At 44.8% G+C, this 19,472-nt stretch overlaps 1 protein-coding gene across 2 annotated transcripts in view; it reads left to right on the forward strand.

Moving 5' to 3' along the window:
* The first annotated feature begins 3,226 nt into the window (after window positions 1–3,226).
* Window positions 3,227–19,472, forward strand: part of JAG2 (jagged canonical Notch ligand 2) — an 88,219-nt gene continuing 71,973 nt past the window's right edge. Inside the window, exons 1-2 of one of the 2 annotated variants that reach the window (XM_083517120.1) lie at window positions 3,227–3,889; window positions 4,743–5,063. In XM_083517120.1, the coding sequence (XP_083373246.1) occupies window positions 3,809–3,889; window positions 4,743–5,063 (402 nt within the window). In that variant the 5' untranslated portion in view covers window positions 3,227–3,808. The remainder of the gene's footprint in view (window positions 3,890–4,742; window positions 5,064–19,472) is intronic. The other variant, XM_083517119.1, reaches the window with a different exon arrangement.

Here is a 19,472-nt window from a genome sequence, read left to right on the forward strand (position 1 = left end):
TCAAAACAGCTCGTGACAACAGCAGAGTATTAGAAAGGTACATTTCCATCAATATAATATCACAGCTCCATTACCAGAGAAGCAAAAGCAGTTTAATGCCGTTCAATAGAACCACGTAACTCAAAACAGTTTATCAGAAAATGGTGCTGAGCACCAGCTGAATTTGATTACCTTTAAAGGTAACCGGTGACTCCCTTTGAAACTGTGAATCAGGGAAGGGCAGAATCAAAGAACTGAGTTCCTCTGAACATGTTCTATGTCTAGGAATTTATTTTCAGTACCAGAACTGAGCTAAGTCATAGGAAACTAGGAAGCTGCATTATACTGAGCCAGGCCATTGGTCCATCTAGCTTTGGATGGTCTACACAGACTGGCAGTGGTTCTCCAGAACTTCAGAAGGCTCCTCTCTCCCAGCCCTACCTGAAGATGCTGGGGACGGAACGAGGGACCTTCTGCAGTTCAGATGCTCAACCACAGAGCTTCTGCAATCCTTTCACACAGAAGTCCACACCTGGTAACACCCAGCTTTCTTCCTTTTAGCATCCAGTGATCCCTTCCAGACTCCTGAAGGTTGTTGTTGTTTTGCAAGTGTATTATGCAACAGCATGCCATTGACACAAGAATAGTGCATTAGATTTATAGTGGATGGTTTGCACATCATTCCATTTTAGGAGTTATCCTGTGATGCTTCGCCCATGTTTCCTCAATATCGTCGTTTCGGGAACTCTTACATTATATAGAGCAAGGAAAGTGGGACAAAACCACCTCCAAACCATTGGTGGTATAGAAACTTGCGGGATTTCGGCAAGGAGTTACAGGACACGTACTGGTGGGAAACGAAACAGTATGCGCACCCAGAAACTCTTGCAAGTTCAAGCAAACTGGAAGTGGGGTCTCATGTAACCATCCCAACACCATCATCAGCACAAATAATCATGAATGCAGAATAGAAAGGACATCTGGAGGGGTCCTAATTTAAGGAGGAAAAGCCTTGTCAGTCTACGTGCAAAAAGCCTACCATTCTGACCTGCATTCTGTTCACCCTGCCATAAATGGCTCAGGTGCAAGACACTTGACAGACTCTTGGACCAGGCTGCCCACTCCTGAAGGTGTACTGCAGACCCCTTTCTCTGTGACCCACCTATTGCTGAAGCATGATTGGTAGGGATGTGCGAGAAAGGAATTCTTGGTGGTTATGCCCTGATTTTTGGATTACCCTACCCAGCAAGATCTGTTTGGCTCTCATTGTTTTTCTCGGACTGGCTAAGATCTATCTAAGCCACTCTGAGCCATGCAAGGGCAGATGTTATCTGTGGGTGGCATTTGACTACTCAGAGCAGACCCACTGAAATTGAAGAGCATGACCAAGTTCGGACCATTCCATTTCTGTTGGACTGTGATCACAGCTTAGTTGACCGCTACCCTAAATAAATGCACACTGGAGACTCAAGGGCAGATGTTTTGGACTACAGTAACCATCAGCCTTGGGAAGAGACTTAAAAGGCCTTAAGGTGCATGGAGTATACAGACCAGTGTGTCAGTGCCTGTAGAAATTTGCCTACTGTACAAAGGGACTTCTATCATTGCTTTCTCAATCTGGCCTCTGGCCCCTACGCACCTCTAGCATGTGGCCCTCAGAAGGCTGCTTAGAAAGGAATGCGGCCCTTCAACTGTAAAAGAAGCTCTCCTAAAACAGAATTGATTTGTATGGCTCTTTTGGACTTTTGTGGTCCACCACAGAAGGTAGGGTCAAATCCTGCTGGCCAAATAGTCAAGGAGAACAATGTATGTGCTGAAGACTCCCAGTGGTTGATCACACAGCCTACCTCCTTAAACACAAGCCAGACTTTCTCTGGTTTAGAGTATTCCACCTTCGCACTTTTTCAAAAGGACCAGGCTGCAAACCTGCATTGACTTACTTGGGAGATGGACCAACGGATGTCTCTCCAGAGTTGGCATCAAGGGTTTGGCGCAACGAAGGACCCATATCCCCAGCACACCCGCTCCTCCTCTTTGCCATTGCATTGCAACCTGCCCACTCCATCTTTCTCCTTCTCTAGCCAGAGGAGATTAGGAAGGTGAGAAAGGGATACTGGTTGCTACCACCAGCAAATTGCTCATTGGCTCCATCTGGCAAGCAGGCAGATGGAAGCAACAATGCAGTAGAACAGCAGCAGCAGCAGCTGGCAGTCATAACACTGAGAGGGTGGGCTCACTGAGCAAGGAGGGGCCATTGAGGGTGTCTTACTCAAGCCCCCTCCCCCCCAAACTTAGACTCACTGCAAGCATGTATTACTCACTGCAAGTCAGTTACCTCAGGCCATGCACTAAATGTTGCTACACTTTGGTAAGTGGGGGGGGGGCATTCCTGTCTCATTAGGATCATTTTCTAATTTATTAGGCCAAGGCCCTCTTAGGAATGGTGTCTGTACTTCTGCCAAAATGATAAACTTTGCAGTTTGTTGGGGCTCTAAAATACTTTGTGGGCTTCCTCCACTGACCTTATTTGACACAGTGTGATATTCCTAATTCCCCCTATAAAGCCCATACTCCGATGAATGCTTACTTGGGAGTAAGCTTTATTATTGTACCAAGGGCCTTTCTTCCGATTCTTACTTTTCCTGCGGGGAGAGTTCCGCTGCTTATTCGAAGGCTCGACGCTTAAAACAATTCAGAGTAACAACAGTGAAACGAGACGTTGGTCGCTGGAGTTTAGAGGGGATCCCGGATCCAAAAATGGATGACCACCGCCTGCTTCAGGAGCCGATTCTAAGGCCCCTTGCGAGAGAAGTTCTGGAGCAGGGGTGCCAACTTGAATAAAATATTGGGGTGGGCACATTATTGATCAACAAGACGTGGCTCAAACATGCCATTTGAATCGCGATGCCCATCAACTTTTTTTGGGGGGGGGGGGGAGGCGGCCCAGCCAGCACAAATATTAGAGTGAACGAAGGGACCACGGCACCTTGTTAGGTATAAAGAAGCTTAGGATCGCGTTGCGCGCGCCACGCAACCATCAGCGCGAAAGGCTCTGCCTGCACGCGCGAGAAATGAGGAAAAAAAGAGAGAGGGCAGCCCCTTTCCCTTCTTGCTCCCGAGTTCGCGGGCGGCGGCGCGAGCCGACGTGCCGGGCGCAAGAAGGCACACGCCCGATCCGCACCCCCGTGCAGCCGCGCACGTGCTGGGTCGGGCCCGGCCCACGCGCAACAAGTGGCTTGCGCAACAGCCCGCCGCGGGGCGGACGGCGAGCGGCAGGTCGGCGGCTGCGGCGCCTCCGACGGCTCGCTGGGAAGCGCGCACGCTCCGGCGTCCCCGCCTTGGCCCGGCCTTGCCGCTCGCTCGCTAGCCCAGCCCTTTCGGGAGCCGCATGGCCACACCCGCCCGCCGCCGCCTCCTCCTCCTCCTCCCCGGGCCCTCCCCCCTCATGAATATGAAGGCCGTGGCGGCGCCGTCTAATGGGCAATGAAGCTGTCACTCCGGCACCTACTTGTTGGCTGTTCGCGCAGCAGAGGCGCACAGAGGAGCGAGCGCAGTGGCGAGGCTGAGCTGCCGGCGGACCCGCGCTTCCCTCTGGCTGCCGCTGCGGCTGCAGGAGCGCGCCAGGCGCCCGCCAGGATCTGCCCTGCCTCGTCCGTCAGCCCGGGGCTTTGGCGATAAGGAGCGGCGGCGATCTGCAGGCTCCGGCCGGAGCTCTCCACCTTGCGCGCGGCGCCCGCCCTGCTGCCCTTCCCGCCGCCGATGCTCCGAGCAGCGGCCGGTCGATGGATTGTCTTCCCTGATCGACGGCGTTCAGCTCGGGGTAGCAGGCATGCTGGATTCTGGCAGGCGGCACTGGGTTCTCCTCGCGGCGGCGCTTAGGCTGTGGCTGCTCCTAACTTTATGGGTGCAGGTAAAACAACGCGGTCTCTATTTTGGGGGGGGGGGGGTTGCTGTCTTGCAAATAAAAGGGAACAGCGGGAAAGGGAGCAGAGAGGATCTTTATCGCAGCGCCCGCCTTACCTTTCTTCTTCAGCCGCCTGTGCTGCAGCGGGGATTGCCTTTTGGATAATATTTCCCCCCCCCCCCTAAGAGAGTGGCAATCTGGAGCGCACCCTTTTTGCGAAACTTAAGCCCGATCTCGCTTAAGGGGAAGAGGAGAGAGAGGAGAGCGTGGCTTCTGCTGCGGATCTCAGCCAGCCTCCCTTTCCAAACGCGTCGCTTCCAAGCCGGCGTGTTTGCTTTGGAAGAGCGCAGGCAAAGTTGCCGTGTGCAATGTTTGCATGGAGAATTTCGCTCCTCTTCTCTCTCCTCCAATTATGATTTATAATCTGCCCACCCGCGGAACGCTTGCTTTTTTTTTTTGTTAAACAGAAAACAAAACCGGTTTGCGTAGCTCGGCTAGTCTCCCTTAAGACTGTATGAATCCCAAATCATTTTATTTGGGAGTTGCTTATTTCAGTTGCAAATGGGAACATTCTGCAGTTCCCTTGCACTGCTTGTGAATATTTTCCCTCTCTCTATTGCCACAGCTAGCCGGAATTGCGGCACCCTGTCGTCGTCCCCCAATAGCTCTCGATCTCATCTTTTAATAGCACCGTCTAGTTATAATAGTTTTTCGGGAAGCCTTGCTTTGCCGTAGGAAACTCCGGAGTGGCTGCTGGCTTGTAAATCTCCGCGCACTTTTTCTTCCCAAGACACTGTAGTAATGAGGTTGTATGTGTCTGTCACCCCCCCCCCCTTCCTTCCCTCTCCCTTATTTTTAGGTGTCCCAGTCCACGGGCTATTTCGAGCTGCAGATTAACTCGGTGAAGAATGTAAACGGAGAATTGTTGAATGGGGAGTGTTGTGATGGCATGAAAAAGCCCCAGAACCTGGACTGCGCGCGGGACGAGTGCGACACTTACGTGAAAGTCTGCTTAAAGGAGTATCAAGCCAAAATCACGACCACTGGAGCATGCAGCTACGGCTCCGGATCTACTCCTGTTCTCGGTGGAAATACTTTTTATCTCAACAACCGCAATTTTCATCAGGGGAAAAGTCACGACATGGGCAGGATTGCTATCCCTTTTCAGTTTGCGTGGCCGGTAGGTCAACTTTCCTTTTAAAAAAAGACACAGTATATGTATATATATATGTGCGCGCGTGTGGAGATTTGCTCATCATTAAGCAATAGGCATAAGTGGTTTTGTGCACGGTATATAGGCTATGCGCTGAATGGTGTTTGGTGTGGGGGGGGGGAGAATTATTTGGATGACCTTCCCTTTGTGGCTAGCTGCAGTTCTGTAACTTGAGGTGCTTTTCCTTCCGCCCTCTGTGGTTTTATGCGAAGTGCAGGCAGGGACTGGCTCAACTTGAATCGCGGTTCATTGCTTGGAAAATGCGAGGCGTTTTATTCTAACTGACAGACGAGAGGCGCGCACTGATCGTTTTCTCTCCGCTGCTCCCCCGGAAAAGAGAAACGAGGAGCGGTTGTTTGTTTCTTGGGGGGTGGGTGGGAGAGAGCAGCCCCGATGCCGCTAGGCTTACATTATGGATTTGCAGGAGGGCTTCCTCAGAGCAGCGACAGACAGTAGCAGACAAGTGACTTGCACCGCGCGGATCTGCAAGGATGTGGCAGCTGGTGGTGCAAATGGCTGGTTATTTACTGGGAGCGGGGGAATCGGGCAGTAGAGATTTTTTTCCAGGGAGCCCCAGGTGTTGGGGATAATGAACTCCTAGCAGCGTGTTGCATGGAAAGTGGGGGGGGGGGCGATTGTGCCTAATAAAAAAAACCTGGGAAAGGGCACACCCAGAGGCATCTCCTCATAGGGGCGTGCCTGCTCCTCATAGGAGCAAGTGCGAGCGGCGGGGAGGAGGAAGTGCGTTGCGTGACAGCCTCCTCCCCGCGCTTTGCAAGATCCAGGTGTGAGGGGCCGAGGCTGTGCAAAAGGGGGGGGGTACTGTAGATGCGAAGGTGCTGCCTGGCTTGCACGGGCTTTGATCCATACCCTTGGGTGTTTGGGGGCACAAGGCGCTGCTGCTGCGAACCCGTTGATTATTTTTGTTTTCTTTAAAAAAAGGGGGGGGAATGCTGTAAGCAATTCCCGCCCGCTGTCTTCCCCCCCCCCAAATGGGGCGTGTATTTGCAAAATAAAAATAAAATGAAATGGTACCTTTTCCAGCAGGGGGCGCGTGCGGCTAGCATTGCGCTCGTGCCGTTTAATTACATGCATATATAAAGTGCACAACACCATCCCGCTCTCAATGCAATGCCTAGAGAACATAGGGCGGGGGTGCGTGTGTGTGGAGAGAAGTGTGCCGGCAGGGCGTGGAAAGAGGCGGCGGCGGCGGTTTCGCAGTGCAAAGCAGCTGCGCTTTAGCCGCGGGCTACGGGGAAGCGCGGGGCGCGCGTGCTGCTGCTCGCTTAGGGCGCGAGCGGCTTGGCTCCTGGGACCAGACCTGGCGGGGAGGGCGGGGCGGGAATGGCTCGCCCGCCTGGCGCGCGCCTCGGCAGCGACCGTTGGAGCGGGGAGGGCGCGAGAGGGAGCCGCCAGCTCCTCCCTCCCTCTCCTCCTCTTCCCTCCCAGGCTCTGGGTTCAAGTAGTGCGCGTCGTCGCAGTAGGGCGCACACTTCTCTGAGGGAGGAATTCTGTGGAGAGAGCAAGGCACCTCTTCTCAACTTGGGGTCTTTTCAGAAATGCATCCCTCCGTGCCCCAAACCACATGAAAACCACATGCAACTGCCCCTGCCTTCTGATTTATTTATTTTTATAGGAGCAACCAGAGAGGCGCACACCTAGTGAGGTAGTCATGGCGCAGTGTGGTGGCCTACAGATGTAAACTTGGGGTGAACCTGTTGACATTGACACACTACTGACTGACTTAAGGATGTTCATCCCCGTGGGTTAGTCACACGCAAGTCTCTGAGCAAGTGCAGAGTGAATCGTGTCCGAAACGACGGCGAGCAGCTCGCTTTCTTCAGATGTTGGGTGGCAGGTGGGGGATGTGACCTGAAAATTTGTCTGAGGCTACAGGTCTCTTTTTTATGAATCTTAAGCCCGGATTGAATCTGCTTCTAAGTTTATCCATATGCACACAGCCAAGGGGAGGGGGGGGGGAGAGAAAAACACCCCAATTTCTTCCTGTCAGAGGCCTGTGACTGACAGAAAACATCCTCAAGTCCAACAGCTGCTATTATTGCCACGATGTGTGATTAAGAGAGGTTATTCTTATCCGGTGAACTTTGGCGTTTTGGCCATTAAATTACCAGCGTTTTAGAGGTAGAAGTTTGGCATACTTTATTTTGTGTTTATAAAATTTTGTCCCTTTTTAAATCTCGACCTGGTCTAAATGGGCAGACCATGTGAAAGCTCATGAGGGTTTGGATCTGCTCAATACCACATTTACACAACCTTGGGTTCCATAATTGAAGGAAAGTGGGGCTAAAACATAAGTAAACGTTCATGTGTGACTCGGAGTTTTACTATGTCTTCCCAAAAAAAGTGTGCGTATCAAGTACACAGCAACTGTATGGGTTTTTTTAATTGCCATTTTCAGCCTCTCAACAGCTGTGTGATAGTCAGTTTCTCATCAGCTGGTGTGCACATGTGTCAGTCAAATAGACCTATGGAAATACTGGTAGTCATGTAGTTTGGTCTTCTCTTGCTGTGTCCACGGGAAGACATCGCAACTCCACAATAGCAGGTAATAGAACAAGGTGTGTCCTGTGTGCTACGAAAATAAGTTGTCTAAAACACGTTGGTTGATCTTTAGAAGAGCTCTGGAATGGATTCCTCTGGACTCTTATAGTACATACTCCCAAAGACAGACTGGTTGATGGTTTTGTATATATTGGAACACATCTTTTTCATGCTTCTAGATAGAAGTATGTTCTGTTACTTAGAGAATTTGCTTTGCGGACTCTGGGGGTGGGAGTTGGGCAACTAAGTGTTGTGGAAGAAACTTGATGGCAAGCTGTGTTCTAATAGTTCTAATTTCTGTTTTAATGGTTAAACTTTTAATGGGCATATTATATGTTTTAATGATGTTTTATAGTTTTGTGTATCTTGTGTATCTTGTACATGCTCATTATTATGCATCTTAATTATGGGTGGCTGTATTTTTGTAAGTGGCTTTATAGTTTACTTTGCTGTTGGCTTTTATATGTTTGCGAACCACCTCTGTATTTCTTCTTAGAATAGAATCATAGAATCATTGAGCTGGAAGAGACCACAAGGGCCATCGAGTCCAACCCCCTGCCAAGCAGGAAACACCATCAGAGCACTCCTGACATATGGTTGTCAAGCCTCTGCTTAAAGACCTCCAAAGAAGGAGACTCCACCACACTCCTTGGCAGCAAATTCCACTGTCAAACAGCTCTTACTGTCAGGAAGTTCTTCCTAATGTTTAGGTGGAATCTTCTTTCTTGTAGTTTGGATCCATTGCTCGGTGTCCGCTTGTCTGGAGCAGCAGAAAACAACTTTTCTCCCTCCTCTATATGACATACTTTTATATATTTGAACATGGCTATCATATCACCCTTGAAAAGAAAGATGGTATATAAATTCCAGTAGTAATGCTGTTTGTTAGGGGCCGGGCTCTGAGCTTAGAAATCTGAAGAAAGGATTGTGTGTTGAGTCGTTTCAGCGCTAACAAGTACAGACCATGCCACCTTCTGTATTCAGCAGAGTGTATGTAGTAACTTGCTCAGTCTTGTAGCAATCCTCTGGATAAACATGCAGTGGAGCTGATTGAGAGCAGCGCATCCGATATCCGTCTCCTACCCAAATATTTGTTGCTGGTATTCATTTTATGGATTGCTAGTCTGATTGCCATAGTCATTCTCTTTAAAGGGTACCTGGTTGAATAAGACTTGTGGCTGGCCTTGATATTCTCAGCAGAGGATACAGAAAGCGATTCAGAATCTTCACAATTATTGCTAAAAACAAAGAGTACAGTTTTCAAATTAGTGGGAAATCCAGGTCTTTATATGGGATAGCGCTTCCATTGCCAGGAGTATTGCAGTTTCTAATAAACCAAAATAGATGGTATTCGTCATAGCAGTTCTATTCTGTTGAATACGGTTTTGTGAATGTGATGAAAACCTGTTAGGTTGCCTGCTACATTAGTAGAATTGCCAGATGCACTGTGTGCCATACGTGCCCTTACGAATTTTAAGAAGCTGTAGTTCGGTCTAGAGACTGAATGTGTACCCCTCATGCCTCTCATGGGGGAGTTCATGTAGCCAGGGGTGGGGGGAGCAAAAAATCCCACCGATAAAGCTTCTTATTCCCCACTCGGCAAAGTCCCATCATGTTGTAAGACAGGCATAGCTTAAGAATTTCTGAGATCATCTTCCTAAGTCTCAGCTCCACCTATCCACACTGTTCATAAACAGTAAACGGGAAGATAGCTATACCTCTACAGCTCTACTATGGAATACCTTTGCACTGCAGTTAGTTTCTGCACATTCTAAAGAAATATCCCAGAACCCAAGCATACCTGTTGTCTTGCTGATATCCTGTACGTATTAACTGTGTTTGTGCCTTAGAATGCACCATTACTCTCCTGTAATAGCCCACTGAAGATTAAGCTCAGTAGTGGGCAACAACTGATCCAAGTCAGAAATCCCTGAATGGCCTTTGTGGAAGCCTAAGGCACTCTGGGAAATAGGCAGAATAGCCTTTTTTGTAGAGCAAGTGATTTGCATTCTCTTGCACCTGCACACTTTGATTATGTAGGTGCCACAGGATGTCATGCTCATCGGGGCTAGGATGAATTTAGCATTGAAAGAGAAGTGTGTTGTTGAGAAGTGTTGTGTCTTTGTACCTGAATATTTCAAAGTGGTGAAAATAAGTCTTGTTTGCCTAATCTTAACTTTGTTCCTCCTCTGTATTTTTGAGGACTTTAACAGAACTATAACCCTAATTCATGATCTGCAACAGCCCCCACCCTGAGTCCTCATTTGCAAGGTGATCCAGGTGAGGAGAGGTGCTGGCTCATGTTGCTTCTGTTTCAACCCCACTGAAATGGAAACAAGCCCAGTTGCTCCTCTTCCCAAATTTTCTGATCTGTACAGAAGGCATGGGGTCTGCTTTCACCTGCAGTGCTTTCCAGTGGGCACTAAGTGGCATGGATTTCTCTTCCAAAGCTTGGGCTGCACCACAAGCCTCGTCACCTTCTGTAATGCTGGTATGAAAAGGAAATGCCTTTCCCTAGTGCTGTTGAATTCCTGGAGAACTTGCAGGAGCGGATCGCCACTATTAAGCAGTTTAGGGGGTTCCTTATAGCATTAAACTCAACTGGTTATTGTATTGCCATATTTGTGTCTTATGTTTGTTTACATTAACATTTAGCCATTAAGGTTACGTTTGTCCTTTGGTCTGTGTTGACTATGACTACAGTTATTGCAGATAAACGAATATAGAACAGGCAGCCTCTTAGATACCAGAGTCCCAATCTCTTTGGACTAGTCTGGAAAAATTGGTGTATTATTGCAGCTACTGTACTTCTTGTATGATTTCTGCGTTTTGTTCCCCTTCTTCTTTGTAATTCAATAAGAAATATTGAAACTGCCTTTGGATCTTCTGTTTCCTTGTGCATAATGTTGCAGAAACACTTATTCCTAAACATTTGATGTATACCTTCTACCCTTTGATCTTACCCCTATTTGATTTCAAAGAGACTAGTGCTACATTTATGGTTGTAGGTCTAGTCAACAGAGTGTTATAGAACAGCATTTAATTCTTGCATGGTGCAGCCAGCTACAGAAAATTCCCTTTCTTCAGCTTGGATAGAGCCTACCCTCGGCTCTGATGCTAAAACTTTCGCAGTTAATCTAAAGCACATGTGTGTTTTTATTTTAATCCTGGCTTGTAAATCACCATTTGCCTGGTCACCTGTGGAAAGTATAGTGCATTCACCCAGGCAGATTGCTTGCCATTTCTTTTCCTTCTCCTGTCCTCCAGGCTGTTGGTATGCTACAAAATAATTTACATGGGTATAAGTTGGCAAGATGCCATTATATTTGTAGAGGAGCAACTCGGTAGACTTACTAAAAGGCTTTTATTATGTCTGAAAGGTGTTTGCAATGTTTGAGGCTGTCATTCCATGCAGATTTACTTAAGGATAAGTTCCCAAAGTGACACTTCCTTCAGAGATAATACATCAGGGTCCGGCTCCCAAGTTATGCATCTAGAACAGTTAACTCTCAGCTCTTCAGATAGTGTTGTACTTAGAACTTCTACCAGCCCTAGTGAGTAGGGCCAGTAGTCAGGGATGATGGCAGATGCAGTCCTGGCTCCTTGCAGTTCATTTCTGTTTTACAGCCCTGCACAATCCGGTGCTGTTGGCACTTTGGCTGCCTTGCTGTACAGCTTTAACTTTAGATAATTTATGTGTAAGTTTAAAAGCACATGTCCCAATACTGATCCTTGAGGGGCCTAACTTCTTCCTTCATTTAAGTTGCAATCCTTATAAGTAAGCCTTCTTTATGTTGCACTGTCGGGGATGGTGTTCTCTTTTTCTGTTGTCATAAATCCAAAGCCTTTAGCTGTTGAAACGTCTTGATCTCTTTAGAAGTGCTTAGACTGCTACCTTGGGGAACATTCTGTCGAAACCTGGTAGAGTGAGTCAGGTGTGGTTTGTATATGCAGCTGTCCTTTCATTACCGCTCTTCCATACTCCTTGCCCTAAACTTCGTTTAAAGTTTTCTTCCTTGAAAAGCTTTAACTTTAATTGACACTTTATTAGCTACTATACAAACACTGCGGACAAACTGTTAGATAAGCAAATGACTAAAACCGGCTCTTAGAACACCGCACTGTTGGTTTACTATGGTTTAAATGTAGTTTAAATGTGACTTGATCTAAAATCAAAGCTTTAGTTGCTTTTTAGTTTCTTGGTTTTCATATACCTTTCAAGTGAAGTTAATGGTCCTGCAAATGGCTTATAGTTTGAAAGCCATCTACATGGCTTCTGGTTTCATAGTTGGCACAGAACTTTACTGAATGGCAACAATGCAATCTTCTTTTATGTTAGTTCCGTACTTGGCAGGCAAAGAGTTTTCTGGGAATTTCTGGACCTCAATTGCTAGGGAATGCATTTTTTAAAAAAATGCTGTCAAGATCTTCACAAATTTCACTAGAATAAAAGTTGCTATAGCAACCAGTAAATGACATGCTGCCTGATACCAGCACTTAATTAGGGTTGTTTATCCTTTACTTTGTGTAATTTGGCTTTTAACATCCTTTCTTCCCTATTGAGAGGAACCTCTTAATCTTAAGGGCATGTTCTATTTGGTATTACCTGTATTTGAGTTGGTGTTCATAATTCAGGGGGTCTGATATATCACTAATAATTTGAATTACCCCTATCATTAGGTACCCTTTTTGTAAGGGACACATCCAGCATTTGTATTGTTTTCAAGGACAAGTAAAGGGTTGCTCAAGAGAACCCTTGGAGCACTTGGCTTTTACTACTGTAAAATTCCAGGGCTTACTCTTGTAAAGGTCAGAAACGATCTTGTTGTCTTGTTCCATTTAACAGGTTTCTTCAAGCCTGCACATTCCTCTTAGATCATCCATACAATAGAACACATCCTCTGACTCAGGTTAACATGATGCTAACAGAGTGCAGGAAAGATGAAGGGGCACAAAGCCAGAGGTGCCTAAGGGGCAAGGGATACGTTTTAACAAAGCCACATGACTCAAGCCAGCAGCATCATGAGATGCAAAGGGAGCTGGAGGTACCATTTTACAAGTTGTCAGGCAGTTTGACGTGAGAGAGGATGGTGGGGTGAAAAGGGGAACCTTCTCCAGTGTGCAAAATGAAGCAGACCAATATTCTGTGTACTACTATAAACAGCTTCACTGGTATTGTGTACAGCAATATTAATTATCACTATCTTTCCTGATAAAATCTTAAGATTGGATTTACTGTCTTTTATGGCTTTTACTTAACCTCAGTTTGGCCTTCCATTCATGATTGCCTTGTACATTCATTCTGATGAGTAATAACTCTTTTGACAAGTCTTTCTAGATGCACTGCATTACAATTAATAGAAATGGGCCATAGAATAGTTTGGGTCTGCACAGCCAGGCCCTAGGTTCCTTCACCTCTCTTGGGTCATTTAGACAAGTGGGCACCTATCAATCACATGATATCACAATGACAACAGGTCACCCAAATTAACATTTTTCCTTAGTGGGTATGATAGAGCCATGGCTGCAAAGGAAGATCCTTTGCATTGCCAGTTTTGGTTCAACATTAAGTGTGGGCAGGTGGACATTGTTTTGGGGAAACTATTATGGGCCAGATTGGGACCTGTGCTAGGTCTAATTTGGCTCACAGGCACTGCTATACAGTATAGTATTCATTCTTCTTTTTCCTTCCCTTTTTTATTCCTAAAGTATTTTTCTCCTGGCTGTTATTACCAGTTGGAGGGTGTCTGAGCTGTGAACCCTTTTTTCTATTTACTTATCTGATGACAAAATTTTCTGATTGCATACTGACTACTTTTTCAAATCTTCTGTAAGCCATTGCCCTCTTTTTCTAGCTGCTACAATCTCTCCCTCCCCCTTGAAAATTCAAATAGGTGGTGGGGCAGCATTATTCCCTCACCAAATACCCTGTCCCGGATGTGCTTTGGTTGGGTCTCTGTCTGTGAGAAACTTTATGTTCAGAGTCCTTTGACTGCTAGATTTCTCAGTCTTCAAGCTTGTCTAATGTGTCTCGACTACATGGGAACCAAATGTCAAGTTTCTATGCACTTTAGCAGTTTTCTTAAATGAAAATTGACGGTTGCTTTTCAGCTTCAGCACTGCTAAATATTCTATTTGAAATCAAGGGGGAAACAGATAATAAGGCTGTTTAGCCCCCAATTTTAAACTGCTTTTAATGCAGCTCTTTGAAAAGACCTTAAATTAAGAAGATAAACATTTGTATTCTGTGCATCACAGAGTAGATTTCACCAGCAAAACTGAGTCCTTTTTAAGTCTATAATTTCACATTTGTGTATTCTTCACAGCTTATAGATTCCCAAAAAGTGCATAGAAATTGAAAATATCTGGAGGCTTTAACTTACCTTGTGTGATCACATATTCATTATCATTTATGTTTAGAACCATCAGAATGAAGATAATGAATTTCAGTGAAGAGAAAGAGCATGAATGCTCCATGTTCCTAACTTTTCTATGACCCATCTCCAAAGATCACTTAATAAGAGATAACCTTTGCAAATGGATAGGGCTTGGTATGAGAGAACCACAGGTCTATGAGAATATGACACACATGGTCTATAAATATGACTTTTGCAAGTCATATCCACATAGTAAAATTCTTGTTGCAGCTTGGAGTAATTGAGGATCCACTGGAGTTGTGTGAATCTGAACACAGAACTCTTTCAGTAATAGCTCATGTTTAAGTAACAGATTTGCATGTTTTCCCTGGATGGATGTGGTGGTGATGGTTGTTTAGGTAAGCATCTAAATTTCTTTAGCAGCCTGGTGGCTTCTTTTCAAAATAGGAACACGTTCTCTCCTTCCAGTAATAAGTAGGGATAATTGAGCTTTTCCTAAGTTTTCATTTTCGTTGCAGCAGTCAATTCCTCATTGTAATGTGGCAACTGGATATTATATTGTAGTTCTAGAAATTAGAAAATTGACTCTTCTGCATAGGAATGAAAGATGGGGGTACAAAGGAAGGGATTAAATAAATTGCAATTCTCAACATGGGCACTAGTGACATCCTTTTAAGTGGGAACAGTATGGTGTTTATGCTTGTGTCCTCTTGCTGAACTTAGATAGTGGCTTCCAGTATCACAGAAGTTACTTCATTTCCTCCCTGAAGTTTCCCATTTGTTTCTAGATTTCAAGTAGGAGTCTTCTGATGCGTCTTCATTGAAGGACACGTGTAGGGGAGATTTAACCCTCATCCTTGTACTGCTCTCAGGTTTTTGAAAAATGTAGTAACTTTTAAAAGCATACACCAATAATCTGAATTATGTCAAAAGAGTATGAAGACATTTGCAACACCTTACTAAGATACTTCATAGGATCTAGGTAGGATTGTGTACGTGCAGAAAATCAACACGTTAAAATAAAGTACTAGTAATGATGAAAGAAGGAGCAAGGGTCAGTGGTCACGATGATGAGCATTTGAGACATTAGTACATAAGCAAGGTGAAGTGTGGAAACGCACATTAAGATACTAAATTATAATGAAAAGAATCTGAGTAAATCAGCATAAATTGTATAAAGAGCCGGCTGCTAAAGTCACTTAATGTTATTCAGTATCAATAAACAAAAACTGGCTGCTCTAGACAGGTCAAAGGCAATTCAGAAATCCTGGAACTTGTTCAAGCATGTGTAGAGTATCTTTGCCAGATAGAGAAACAACAGCTGGTCCTGCACATCTGCAGTTTCAGAAGACAAAGCTTCTAGTTTGTGGTTGAGATTTGTGGCTGCTTGTTGGGCACATCAACATTACGTCTAGATTCACTGAAGCTCCTTCTCTTGCATGGAATAGACGTTTCTTGTCCACATATACACCTAGTGATATTTACATATGGAGGGGGAAAGTATGGCTGCTTTGTTGAAAGATACGCATTGGGGTCTGATGGAACCCTCAAGGACCCTAAAAGCTCAGCATAATTATCATCCAACCTCTACTTAAAGACTTCCAATGAAGGAGAGTCCACCGCCTCTATTGGGAAGCTCTTCCATTGTCTCTTACCGTTGGAAAGTTCTTCCTGATGTTTAGTTGGAATATCATTTCTTATAAATTGAATCCATTAGTTTGAGTCCTTTCCTCCAGAACAAGAGAAAACAAGCTTGTTTCATCCTCCATGTGACAGCCCTTTAGATATTTGAAGATGGCTATCATATCAGTCTCCTCTTCTCCAGACTAAACTTACTCAATTTCCTCAACTGTTCCTTGGTTTCCTGACACTTGATCATTTTGGTCGCCCTCCTCTGCACATGTTTCAGCTTGTCAATATCCTCCTTAAATTGTGGCGCCTAGAACTGGACACAGTATTCCAGGTCTGTCCAAGGCAGAATAGAGCAGTACTATGCCTTCCCTTGAGCAGAACACTAGACTTCTTTTGATGCTGCCTAGAATAGCAGTAGCTTTTTTTGCCGCGGCAATCACACTGTTAACTCATGTTCAGCTTGTGGTCTACTCAGACTGCTAGATCCTTTTCACATGTACTACAGGCAAGCAAGGTGTCCTCCATCTTACATTTGTGCAGCTAGTTCTTCCCACCAGACTTTGCCTAATCTATCACCCAGCATATCATTACAAGCTTTCACTTATGAAATTTTTATTATTAGCCATGCACCTTAATAGGCTATATACTATGTACAAGCACAGTTTGATCATTCCTCTCTTCACAAAAGTACCCTAAGATTGTACCCTAAACAGCCTCGGCCCAGTATACCTGGAGTGTCTCCACCCCCATCGTTCTACCCATCCACTGAGGTCCAGCGCCGAGGGCCTTCTGGCGGTTCCCTCACTGTGAGAAGTGAGGTTACAGGGAACCAGGCAGAGGGCCTTTTCGGTAGTGGTGCCTGCCCTGTGGAACACCCTCCCATCAGATGTCAAAGAAAGAAACAAAGAAAGAAACAACTATCTGACTTTTAGAAGACATCTGAAGGCAGCCCTGTTTAGGGAAGCTTTTAATAATTGATGAATTATTGTATTTTAATATTTTGTTGGGAGCTGCGCAAAGTGGCTGGGGAAACCCATCCAAATGGGCGGGGTATAAATTATTGTTGTTGTTGGTTGTTGGTGGATGGTTTCACTTTAAGATGCCAGATTTGTAACAGAACTTAGTTAGCGATCCTGGCATGTTTTGGAAGAAGCAAGCCACGCTCCTGGATTGAGTCATAACACGAAGCTGTTCCCTTCCTTGTTTCTTCGCCTGATTGTGTGAAAGGAGAAATAAAACAGGAGGAGCAGTCAGGCAGTGTGTGCAGCACTGTTCATACCAAGGTTCCTCACTTGTCATTTTATGCAAATGTGCCCATTTCCTGTAAATGGAGATCTGCTAGGAAGTCAATGCCCTCCTTCCTGCATAAACTCAAGAACATAATAACATGGGAATGTGTGGCATTATGTTTGTACGCTGAATCGATGATGGAAGCTTCCTGTTGAGTTCGGGTGGCAAAAAAAAAAAAAAGAGCACCTGTATGCTTTACACCTTTACAAGTTACTGTTTGCCATAGCTTTGTTCTCGAAGAATCTAGACTCTGGTGGGTGAACATATTTGCATTTTTAGATCTCCTCCTTTTCTCTATATACACTGGGTTTCTGTTGTGTGATGTTTTTACTGACCATACCCTATTTGGATATTTCTGGCTTCTTTACTTGCCTTGGCATGGTTATGGTTAGATTTCTCTATAATACATCTTTAAAAAAAGTTGTCTGATGTCTGCACTCCTGTAAGATCAAAGGTGTGCTTTATGGCCCGTGTTTGGATTTCTAACTGCTTTTCTTTGTAAAGTTTAGTGAATACAGAAGTACACCATCTACAAAGCAGGTTCAGTTGGACATTCTGACTTCTACTTTGTGCTACTGTAAATTAAATAGATTAAACTGCACCATATAAATATGTGTTAAATCCATGCAACAGTTTGAGTTGTTCTGCATTATATAATGTGCCACCTTAAGGCATTATACTACCCCAGGGGGTTACAGTCTAAAAATAGATGCAACAGAGAAACAGGCAGGGGTAAACAGTAGAGAGAACTAATAGTGCATATATATTTGTAGGGTAGGCCATTATTAATACCAACAATAGACGTGTGTTCATACACTAACAGAGCATTGGTGACTTGCCAAAGGCCACCTGTTGAGTTGATGGCAAACACAAGGGGTGGCATTTAACAAATGTTTTACTATTCAAATTAAAGGACCTCTCTTAATCATGTTCATTAATTTCAGTGGATCTTTTCTGAGCAAAACTTGAGCCAGTATTCAATTAAAATTTTGACTTTGGGTTGCCAGTGCACCAGTATTGCAATGCCATTATACAAATTTATGGTGTGACTCTATTTGGAGTACTGTATGCAGTTCTGGTCGTCTCACCTCGCAAAGGATATTGTAGAGTTGGGAAAGGTTCAGAAACATGAAAGGGCAATTAAAGTGATCAAGGGAATTGAGCGACTCCGTTGTGAAGAAAGGTTGCAGTGCTTGGGACTTTTTAGTTTAGAGAAAAAGCGAATATGAGGCAACATGATAGAAGTTTATAAAATTATGCCTTACATGGAGAAAGTGAAGAGAGAGAGAAAAAAGTCTCCCCTTCTCACAACACTAAAATTCATGGATATCCAGTGAAGCTCAATGTTAGAAGATATGAGATATGTAAAAAAAAAAGTGCTTCATGCAGCATTTAGTCAAACTATGGAACTCACTCCCCCAGGAAGCAGCGATGATTTAAAATCGGTTGGGAATTTAAGTTGGGTTAAATTGATGGAAAGAACGCACACTTTCACATTCTAGATTTTGGAAATGCAGCTGGAGAAACTTCCTGAGACCTGAGTTGCTATCAGAGTAGATAGTACAGAGTTAGATGGACCAAAGGTGTGCTATAGTACAAGACAGCATCATGTAGGTGGAAGAAATTGGAGGACTAGGGTCAGATTATGCAAAATGATCTGAAGATGTGTGAAGAGTGATATGCAATAGACTTCCAATTTGTGCGCATTTAACTTGCACAATTGCAACTTTATGTGCTTGGTGGCTGGCCAGATGACACCTCACACATTAAACACATGCAGGGCAGAGAGCTTAAAAGCTCTTTCCATGATGGGTTTTCCTGCCTTGCTTGATAGGCATGGCCTGCTCAGTGTGTCGGCTACAGAAAGATAGGGATGGTCACGTGAGGGCGGTTCAAGGGTTCTGAGTAGACTTGGTTTGGGGTTTATGCTCAGTGCCCCAGAACGTAATGCCTGAACAAGTTATGAGTCTGCTGTACTCAAGTTTGGAAAATGGCTCTAGTATTTAGAATAGCAGAACACAAAACAAGACAGGATCCAATTAGAATGGGCACCAAAATAGTGGATGAAGTTAAAATTGAAGTTCTAAGTAGCACATGTTATGGCAAGTAATCCTGGACTCATAATTTGTTTGCAAATTACCGGTAACAAGTTACTAGAGACACTTTTCTAGTAGAAAGCTCATTGAGCACTTTTGTCTTTGCATTGCGCATTACTGTAACAGACGCTTTGGGTAGAAATAATTAATTAGAATACTATTACGTGAATCTAATGGCCACTCATATTTAGAATGTTGTTTGCTTTCTTCTTCTTAATGATTAGAACTGTTGTTAATATACTCACTTCAGTAGATGTACAGAGGCCAACTAAGTATCAAAGTATCTATGTATGGGTAGGATTATAAACTTCACTGGTTTATGAAAGAGGTTCTCTCCCCCCCCCCCGAGTTTTTAATGTACACCATGCAATAAAACTTGCCTTCCACACTTTTATTTATTCTCTCAACTTGCTTACTAT

Source organism: Podarcis liolepis (assembly GCF_965112155.1).
Source record: "Podarcis liolepis genome assembly, chromosome: 1".
Taxonomy (NCBI): domain Eukaryota; kingdom Metazoa; phylum Chordata; class Lepidosauria; order Squamata; family Lacertidae; genus Podarcis; species Podarcis liolepis.